The sequence below is a fragment of the Pseudorasbora parva genome, chromosome 8 (assembly GCF_024679245.1).
Source record: "Pseudorasbora parva isolate DD20220531a chromosome 8, ASM2467924v1, whole genome shotgun sequence".
Taxonomy (NCBI): domain Eukaryota; kingdom Metazoa; phylum Chordata; class Actinopteri; order Cypriniformes; family Gobionidae; genus Pseudorasbora; species Pseudorasbora parva.
In genome coordinates, this window is record NC_090179.1 from 12318387 (window position 1) to 12329281 (window position 10895).

General features: G+C 45.6%; 2 protein-coding genes across 2 annotated transcripts in view; one reads left to right on the forward strand and one right to left on the reverse strand.

The window, feature by feature from the left end:
- Positions 1-10895, forward strand: part of lipt2 (lipoyl(octanoyl) transferase 2) — a 571631-nt gene that overhangs the window by 373848 nt on the left and 186888 nt on the right. The gene's annotated exons all lie outside the window — the stretch shown is intronic.
- Positions 9230-10895, reverse strand: part of LOC137084473 (uncharacterized) — a 31476-nt gene continuing 29810 nt past the window's right edge. Inside the window, 1 exon segment of the mRNA XM_067450744.1 lies at positions 9230-10246. Within this exon segment, the coding sequence (XP_067306845.1) occupies positions 9230-10246 (1017 nt within the window).

Here is a 10895-nt window from a genome sequence, read left to right on the forward strand (position 1 = left end):
TACGTTGCTGCTATTTCTGCCCATCATGACCATGTAGAGGGTAAGTCAGTGGGGAAGCACGACCTGGTCGGCAGGATCGGTTAAATCCTCCTCGTCCTCCCTCCATACCCTCTGGGGATCTTGCTCTGGTGCTCCGAGCACTGCAGAATGCCCCATTTGAGCCTTTGCAGTCAGCAGAGCTGAAGATTCTGTCCATGAAAACTTTGCTGTTGGCTGCATTGGCCTCCATCAAGAGGGTAGGGGACCTGCAGGCATTTTCGGTCGACGAATCGTGCCTGGAGTTCGGGCCGGGTGACACCCACGTGGTACTGAGACCCCGGCCTGGCTACGTGCCCAAGGTTCCCACCACTCCCTTCAGGGACCAGGTGGTGAACCTGCAAGCGCTGCCCCTGGAGGAGGCAGACCCAGCCCTAGCTTTGCTCTGTCTCGTCCGCGCTCTGCGGATCTACGTGGACAGAACCCAAAGCTTCAGGACCTCAGATCTGCTCTTTGTGTGTCACGGAGGCCAGCAGAAGGGAAAGGCTGTCTCCAAGCAGAGGATGGCCCACTGGATAGTGGATGCCATCACCTTGGCTTATCAGGCACAAGGCGTGCCCTGCCCGCTCAGGCTGCGAGCACACTCTACTAGAAGTGTTGCATCCTCCTGGGCGCTGGCACGTGGCGCCTCGCTGTCAGACATCTGTAGAGCTGCGGGCTGGGCGACACCTAACACGTTCGCTAGGTTTTATAGCCTACGTGTAGAGCCGGTCTCCTCCTGTGTTCTCACCTCAAACGGGTAGAAGCACTGAGAGGCCTGGCTCTTGTCGGCTTGCTGCGCCTCGGCGCTTAATTCTCCAGAAGCAAACTCTGTGAGTCCTCCACCGCCCTCGGTGCCGGGCGTGGCGGAGCGTCCGGCATCAGGCCCCTTACCGCTGAATCCTTGAGAACCGGTAATTGGCTGGGGCCATGTGAGTGACCCTACGGGGATCCCACACTTCTTCCACGGTTGCTCCTCTCGGAAGCCTGTGTCTTTCCCTTGGGAGAGCCCTCCATTTTAGGGATGGAGCCCCCCTCACGGCGGCGGGCTACGGCTCAGCTCGTCCCCACATAACTCCCGTGGTATGATGTGGTTAGGCAGCGGCCCCCCATTGGGCACGCTTTCCCAGTGTTATCCAATAGTCACTGAGCGGGTCATGCGGAACAGCAGTGATGGACTTCTCGGTGTGAGCCCCGTCTCATCAGGTAAGAGAGCTCAGGAGGCTCACACAGGGCACTGGAAGGGGGCAGAGTCCATGGCGCTTTGGTAGGGATTCCTACTCGTCGGTACTCCGACGTGGCGTCGAGAGTGACCGACTGAATGGGAACGTCTCGGTTACGTATGTAACCCTCGTTCCCTGAAGGAGGGAACGGAGACGCCACGTCCCGTCGCCATGTCCTCTGTCCCTGCCGGGGCGCCAGTCTACCTACTCGGCTCCTCAGCAAAAAAGATAATTTGATGCAATCACCTGTGTCTCATTTATACCCGCGTGCCGTGGCATGAGCACCTGGTGCAATCATTGCATGCCAATGTGCATTGGCTCGTTTAGTTAGACTCGAAGTAGATTGGCTCTCGCAAGCGAGATTCCTATTCGTCGGTACTCCGACGTGGCGTCTCCGTTCCCTCCTTCAGGGAACGAGGGTTACATACGTAACCGAGACGTTACAGCTCCTGCTAAAATCCATCTTGTAGTCATTTACCGCCCTCCAGGTCAATTGGGCACCTTTGTTGAGGAACTAGATGTGCTGCTATCCTCATTCCCTGAGGACGGCAGCCCACTTGTAATCCTTGATGATTTCAACATCCACCTGGACACCGTATGCTACAGATTTTCACTCCCTTCTATCCTCATTCGATCTCAAACTTCTTACTACCTCACACACACACAAATCTGGCAACCAACTTGACCTTATCTACATACGCAACTGCACTACAGAAAACACTTTGGTCAAACCCTTACACTTCTCTGATCAATACTTCATCACATTTAATCTACATCTCACTACTCATACACTTCAACCTCCTCTACCAGTTAGTTTCAGACGAAACCTGCATTCTCTTTCTCCCTCTCACCTCTCCTCCGTTGTGTCATCCTCTCTTCCGTCACCCACACAATTTTCCTCTATGGATGTCAACACTGCAACAGACACTTTATGTTCCACTTTAACCTCTTGTCTAGATACTATCTGCCCTCTGTCTTCTAGGCCAGCTCGCGCTACTCCCTCTAACCCTTGGTTATCTGATGTTCTTCGTGAACACTGGACCAAACTTAGGGCAGCAGAGAGAAAATGGCGCAAATCAAACGACCCATCTGACCTGAGTAAGTACCAATCTCTGCTCATTTCCTTCTCACAGGAAGTCCATACAGCTAAATCTGCATATTTACACAACAAAATCAACAGCACCTCAGACTCACGCACACTTTTCAGAACTTTCACCTCTCTCCTCTGTCCCCCTCCACCACCTCCCACCACCTCTCTTTCTGCAGACGATCTTGCCAATTTTTTCACACAAAAAACCACACTCATCAGCAGTCAGTTCACACCTCCACACACACACTTCTGAATCAGCCACATCCACAGCCAAACATCTTCTCTCCTCCTTCTCTACACTCACGAAGGACGAAGTATCTAAGCTTCTCCTCTCCAGCCATCCCACTACCTGCCCTCTAGATCCCATCCCCTCACATCTCCTACAAGCCATCTCCCCTACACTCTTACCAGCACTCACACACATCATCAACACATCTCTCTCCACCGGCATCTTCCCCACCACTTTCAAGCAGGCTCGGGTAACCCCACTGCTTAAAAAAACCCACATTAGACACATCACTTGTAGAGAACTACAGACCTGTTTCTCTCCTACCATTCATTGCGAAAACACTTGAAAGAGTTCTTTTCAACCAGGTCTCATCTTTCCTCTCACAGTCTAATCAACTGGATGTAAACCAATCAGGCTTCAAAAAGGGCCACTCAACTGAGACGGCATTATTGTCAGTTACGGAAGCCCTGCGGCTGGCTAAAGCTGCATCCAAATCATCAGTCTTCATCCTCCTTGATCTATCTGCTGCCTTTGACACTGTGAATCATCAGATTCTTCTGTCCACCCTCTCATCACTGGGCATCACAGGGACTCCTCTCCACTGGTTTGAGTCCTATCTTACAGGTAGGTCTTTTAAGGTTGCCTGGAGAGGAGAGGTATCCAAAACACATCAACTGACCACGGGGGTTCCTCAGGGCTCAGTGCTTGGACCTCTCCTCTTCTCCATTTACACTACATCACTGGGACTAATAAATTCAGGCACATGTTCTCTCATATCATTGCTATGCTGATGATACACAGCTCTACCTCTCATTTCAACCAGATGATCCCACAGTAGCTGCACGAATCTCAAGCTGCCTGGCGGACATCTCGGCATGGATGAAAAAACATCACCTGCAGCTCAATCTAGCAAAGACTGAGCTGCTTGTTTTCCCTGCTAACCCCACCATACAACACAATTTTACCATCCAGCTAGGTTAATCTCTGATTACTCCTTCAGGGTCGGTCAGAAATCTTGGAGTAATCTTTGATGACCAGCTGTCCTTCAAAGACCACATCTCGAAGACGGCTCGGTCATGCAGGTTTGCATTGCACACAATCAGGAAAATCAGACCGTTCCTTACGGAGCATGCAACACAGCTTCTTGTCCAAGCCCTGGTCATTTCTAGACTTGACTATTGCAATGCACTTCTGGCTGGACTTCCATCTTGTGCAATCAAACCGCTGCAAATGATCCAGAACGCTGCAGCACGTCTCGTATTAAATGAGCCCAAAAGAGCTCATGTCACACCTCTATTCATCTCTCTGCATTGGCTACCACTCGCTGCCCGGATCAAATTCAAAGCCCTGACTCTTGCTCATGGATCTTCCACAAGCGCAGCACCCGCATACTTCGACTCACTCCTACGAGTCTACACACCCACCAGAAGCCTTCGCTCAACTAATGAGCGAAGGCTTGTGGTACCATCACAGAGAGGCATGAAATCCCTCTCTAGAACTTTTTCTTTCATTGTTCCTGGTTGGTGGAACGATCTTCCGTCCTCCATACGCACAACAGAATCACTCGCTTCATTCAAAAGACAGGTAAAAATCTCATCTCTTCCGTGAGCACTTAATCTTACATTAATAAAAAATAAATAAAAAAATAAATAAAAAAACTTTCCCCCTCTATTTTTCCTTTCTTCTTTCCTTTTCTGGTCTTTGCTACTCTGAGCAGTATACAAATCTTGGTATTTAGGGCACTTTTTGTGTTTCGTTGCCTCTTCTTGACGGATCGCTTCCTGTTCTCCTGAGTTGTAAGTCGCTTTGGATAAAAGCGTCTGCTAAATGCATAAATGTAAATGTAAATGTAAATTGAGCCCTGTCAATGGTGAGTTTCCAGACCAAACATCTTGATGTGGGTCTGGCTTGTCAGGCTATAGCAAATGACTTCTCTGGAGAATGACGTTCCTCCAGAGCAGGGCCGGCGCTCCGCACACGCACATCACGCACTGCGCGTAGGGCACCAAGTGCTTGGGGGGGCACACCAAAAAATCTGGGTCGTGAAAAAATCATCACAATAGGCTACTATAAATAACAAATAAAACATTTCTAAAAGAGTGTTAATATAAAAAAGCAATACAAAAGTAATATAGGCCTAGACCAAATTAGCCCCCCCCCCCCTTCCCCACCTCCCAGTGGTCTGTTCGATCAGCCGGATCTCACGAAAATACGTATAAATAGTACGAGTGTGCAATGTCGTGGAATGTATACGCCAAAACTCATATTGGCGTCTCTATGCCACACTGTTTTTCACGCACATATGATACGTACTTTATGGCGTATTATACATACGAACCCCCCACCCCACTACCCTAAACCTACCCAAGAGCGTGTCATATACACGCCATAAAGTGTGTATCATATGCATGCGAACAACAGCGTATTATATACACGCCAAAATGAGTTTTGGTGTATACATTCCACGACATTGCACACTATGCCTCAATCAATGTCAAATTTGGCAGACACCACAGTGCAAAAGATCCAGGGCTTTTAGTCCTGCATGTTGAGTCTTTTATTTTAACGGGATCCGGGGAAATTGTGAAACTTGGGCTGTTAAAGATGCAGTTTGTTTGAGAAGGAAAGGAAGGCCAATTGTTGGGGTCCTCATTGTCATATTTGAACGACAAATAAAGCTAATTTTCCCCGTACGTTACAGATGTGTCGTGTGCATATAGCTATTAGTGCAGAACGTTCCCTATTGTAATTTCTTCGCTTCAATACAATGTCTATCTGCCTCAGTCTGAACTTTAGAAAAACCCTGCAACTGAACGTGATGTGATTTTGCCAAATTAGACAGCTTAGATAAATATTTTTTGTTGTTGTACTATGGCATGCGGTCATTTTCAAGAGGTTCGGCCAAGGGCAACATCTGTTGGTGAAACTGCAATTAGAAAAAAAAAAAAACATGAATCTCAGTGTTTGTATATTTTCATATTCATAGAGTTGTCAAATTATTAGGGCTGGGAAAAGATTAATCTCGATTAATCGCATCCAAAATAAAAGTTTGTGTCTACATGATATGTGTGTGCACTGTGTATAATTATTTTGTATATATAAATTATGGCACCGCCAAGCATTTGTGCTTAGGGCACCCAAATGGCTAGCGCCGGCCCTGCTCCAGAGGAAGTACTGATGAGCATGATACTATACAACTTTTTATACTCTCCGCCAATAAATTAATCAATAAGAAGTGGCTTCTGCAGCCAATCACATCCTCAAGTAAGAACCTAGAAGACAGGTTTGTAACATTAGTTAAAGTAACATTACCTTAAACAGAGATAAGGCTCAGCCTATTTCGTTTGTTGTCCTAAATAGAATTCCCCTTTTAGCCTTCACAGTCTAAGTACACTTGAACTAATGCCAAGAGTTAGCTAGAACAAACTTCCAGACATATGATCGGTAATTCTGTCATCTCATATAAATCACATGAGTTTTATAGGTGTACATTCTGTTAATAAATGTTAAAAGAGTGTTGAAAGACAGCCTATATAAACCTTTGGATTTTGAACTTTTGAACTACATTTAACGCAACCATAAGGAAGACAACATTTTCTATTTTTTTAACCATCATTTTTCACATTAAAAATAACTGCACAGTAAACTACAAAATTGTATGTGCATTTTGTTTACAAGTAAATATGTTACTAACATAGTTGTAACAAATATGTTACTTTAAATTTCTTAATTAATTTTCAGACAAATGATGGATGATCAGGCCAGACCTACGGACTACAAAGACGTAGAGAGGTATAGTATTCAGACTGATTCATTACAACAAAATAGTTGTTTTCTTTTCTCTTTCTTTTTTTATTTTTCCTTGTGCCAGAACCATAAAGACAGATACATTTAATTTGACTTATTGATTATCAACATTATGATAATCTAAACAACGATTAAGACAAAAATAAATAATTTTGATATTTATAGTATAAAATTATTCAGAATATCAGTGTCATACTTGTTTAACAAGAAAACAAGTGTCAGTGAAGACATACGCTTTAGATGAAATATGAAACAAATATATTTTGATTAGAAAATGTTTTGTGTTTAATTCTGTTAAAAGATGCAAATTACAGTATAACAGATTTTTTTCTGTGTTTTGGATATATAAAATGCTAGCTTTGAAATTATCCTTACAAAAACAAAAGACTGACATTTGACGTCAGATATATTTTTTAAATGAATTTTTCATCACTGTCATTTACACCATAAAATGCTGTTAAACAACACGTCACTTGAAATGTGTTGGTGAAAAATGGCAGCTCACAGTACAACTCTACTTAATACTAAAATATTTAAAACTTTAAGATTAACGTTGCCTCATAATTATTATGATTTAGATCAATAACATGCTGTTATTTTTTTAGCATCTTAGCAGTAAAATGTGTTGTATAGTATTCTGCCACTGCAGGACCACCAACTGATGATCTAAATCACCTCTCTTCTTTCTCTCTTTCTCTCTCTTTTATTATAAAGTTCCTTTTCAGACTCACAAAACCATGGAGCATTCCACAATAACTTCATTGAGTCTGTTCAGCCTTTGATTGAGCTGATTGACTCTTTGAGGTTGATCGGCATTGATAAGGATATAGATCTACCGTCCATCGCAGTGGTGGGAGATCAGAGTTCTGGAAAGAGTTCTGTTTTGGAGGCTCTCTCTGGGGTTCCTTTACCTCGAGGAAATGGTAAGATTATAAAACTACTTTTATTTCAGAACCTTGTGACTATTTTTGTTTTTGTTTTTCCAGAGCTATATATATATATATATATATATATATATATATACATTCTGTAAAAAAAAGTCTGTAAAAATAAGGCACAATGTACTGTATAAATCAGGTGGTTCTCACGAAAATGCGTATCAATAGTACAAGTGTGTAATGTCATGGAATGTATACGCCAAAACTCATTTTGGCATGCCTATGCTACACTGTTGTTCGCGTGCATATGTGACCCCCCCTTTCCGTGTTTTAAACAGATTTAAAGGTTCTTGACTACGCCACCTGGTGGCTCTCACACCAGGATATACCTTACACCTTAACTGCTAAATACATGATCTAAGGCAAACAGATTCGAAGTACACGTGAGATGAACCAGACAGAGACGTGTTCTCAAAAAAACAATAACAACTTTATTATATAATGGTATAATCACAGAAAGCCATACCGTCATACCACAGACATATTACTGGCACGAGAGACTAGACCTGGTATTAGCTGTAACGAGGGACAATATGATTACCATTTAAACTGGAGAATACAGAGTCACTGGCAAGGCAGGTTACCCGTCCGATACATGCGTGACATCCACCAACCGTGCTCTGGAACCTAGGGCCCACGATCACACACACACACACACACACACACACACGATTCAAACAATATTGTGAAGTGCAGTTTACCACTACAATACGGGGTGCAGTGTGTGGGGCGGAACCAGGAACCTCCCCTGTGAGCAGCTACACTAGTACTCTGGAAAAAAGAAAAGGAAGTTATCACTAGCAGAGTGGACAGGATTCTCGTACTAGAACAGCCAATACCACATCAGTCAAACAGCAGTAGACAGAGGCTACAGCAAAAAACACAATAAAGAAAAAGAAATAAAACTTAATTCAGGCAAGGCAAAACAGCAGGAGCAATCTGCCTGCAGATACAAAACCATTAAAATTAGTACTTGATATAAACATGCAATAATAGTCACGTAGTATCTCAACAATTTCATAAAACATTTTCTTTTACCTCAATTTTAACATATGAACTGCCACAATGGAAAAACAGCCCGTTGCTCCAGTTTTCACAACCCTACATAAATTATTGCACACAGCATACTCATTACATACATTTATATTAAGAGTTGGCAATAAAACAAAGTCATACAATATGGCAGGGCAACACAATTAGACTCATTTTACATGTGTTCAAAAGCTTTTAGTCCTAACACACTGGATCTCATCATAACACAATAAACACTTTTTTTTACCTTCTTGATAATTCTGCTTAGTTGTGGCATGTGCTTTGTCCAGGACCTTCAGTAATACACAGCACCATTACCCGGAAGCATCTATCAGTAACGTTAAAGGTGGGTACTTTGCCCCAGACCTGTGTGCAAATATGCTCATTAAAATGCATACATCTCAACAATAACACCCACATTATGGTTAACAATGAATTGCACAATACCTTCTTGATGCCACTAAATTGTGGTAAAGCTACCCGGAGTGCGCTTTGCCCAAGACCTTCGGCAATACACAGCGCGATTACCCGGAAGTGTCTGGCAATCAGTCAAGCACCTTTGTGACTCCGGAGAACCACATACCCGAGCAGCAACAGGGCTAAAGAATGTATCCATACACCAGAGACTATGTCCAAGCCCAACAGGCAGACGACTTTATAGAAACTGGCCCAAACGCAAATGAGTTGTTTAGCCACTCGCAGCTAGTTGGGTGACGTCAAGGGGTTACCGTAGCTGCGGAGGGACAAACTTCAAACAGAACGCGATTTCTCCACCGGTTACACTCTACCCCGCCGATTTGTTATCGGCGTCCCGCCGATTAGCTCAATAGCTCATAACTCTACCTTCCTTTACTAAAAACAGTAAAAAAAAGTAAACAAAATGCAAGGGGGTAACCTAATACCAAGGACGGAAAACGGTTGTCACTTTACTGCTAGACCCAAGTACTTGAGAATCAGTAGCCCCATCTGCCCTACTCACCACCGGCCCTGGGAGATGATGTAGGTTGGCATGTCTTCCTGCAGTAGTCCGAGCTGTTCTCCGGGGGGCCACTGAGCCAGCTGGTGTCTCGTCCATGATGGGGGCGACCCGCTGGGAGTCAGGCAAAACCAGCATGGGGACATCCACTGGAAGAGTTGTGGCAGGCTGGATAGGTGGAACCTCTTCCCAAGAGCGGAGAAGAACCCATTGGCCAGGGCTGTCACCATCGGCTAACTGTCTTGCCTCCTCCTGCAGTCCCACAGGCCTATTGGATGTTTGTGGGTCCTGGGCCAAGTGGACCGGTTTTAGCATAGTTCGATGTACTTGTCGTACTTTGCTTAGGTCCTGTGCTGGAGCCACAGAATATACTACCCCACCAGATGGGGGTGCACGGATGATCTAATGTATTGTGGTGCCCCAGGCATCTTGGATCTTTGACCGGCCCCTCGTTGTATGGTCTCTGATGTAGACATGCTGTCCTTCTGCCAGTGGCTCACTCCGGCTTTTCTGGTCATGCCGTTCTTTTCTCTTGGAGGCAGCAGCTTGCATTCGCTCCTTGGCATTCTGGAAAGCCACATTAAGGCGCCGCTGGTGCTCTCGAACCCATTCACACACATGCCCATGTCCAGGCTCACGTACCCTGCCAAGCAGGAAGTCCACCGGTAACTGGGGGTCTTGCCCAAACATCAGGTAATATGGTGAGTCGCCAGTTGTCTGATGAGCAGCAGTGTTGTAACTAAACACTAATTGGGGTAGGTACTCTGGCCAGCGCTGCTTCGCGTCTACGGGCAAAGTACGGAGCAGATCGTGCATCGTGCGGTTGAAACGCTCACACTGGCCGTTGCCCTGAGGGTGGTAAGGGGTGGTCCGGGTTTTCTGGATCCCGTACAGGGCACACAACTGGTAGATGATGGCATTTTCGAAGCTGCGTCCCTGATCAGAGTGCAGACGAGCTGGGACCCCAAAACGAAAGAACCACTCCCGGATGAGTACGTTGGCCACAGTTGTTGCCTTCTGATCCCTGGTGGGCACGGCCTGTGTGAATTTAGTAAAAACATCAGTCATGATCAACACTTGTTCCCTACCATCCATTGCAGGCTCCAAGAAGGTGAAATCCACCGCCAGTATCTGGTTTGGACGAGATGCCAGGAGGTGCCCCATCGGTGCATGGGGTCGGAGTTGCGAAGACTTCGCAAGAGTACAACGTTCGCAGTTCTGACACCACTGCTTTATATCTTCCCCCATTCCAGGCCAATAGCACCGCTGTCTTATCAGCTCCGTGGTACGTTCAACCCCTTGGTGGCCATGGTCGTTGTGGAGCTGCTGTAGGACTTCCTCCTTTAAGCATGCAGGCAACAAGAGCTGACGCACCTCTTCGCCCCCATCTGGACGGAATGTTCGGCGGTAGAGCAGTCCATCGGCTCCCACAACACGGTCCCATTGTTGAAGCAGCACACGGGTAGAGCCCGGCAATTTCCTACGCACTGTCGGGTCGGGCAGTTCCTGTGCCAGCCAGAACGGCAGGAAGGCTCCGATAATGGGGTCCGCTGCTTGTAGCCTTCTTAATTCCTCAAGGGTCCGG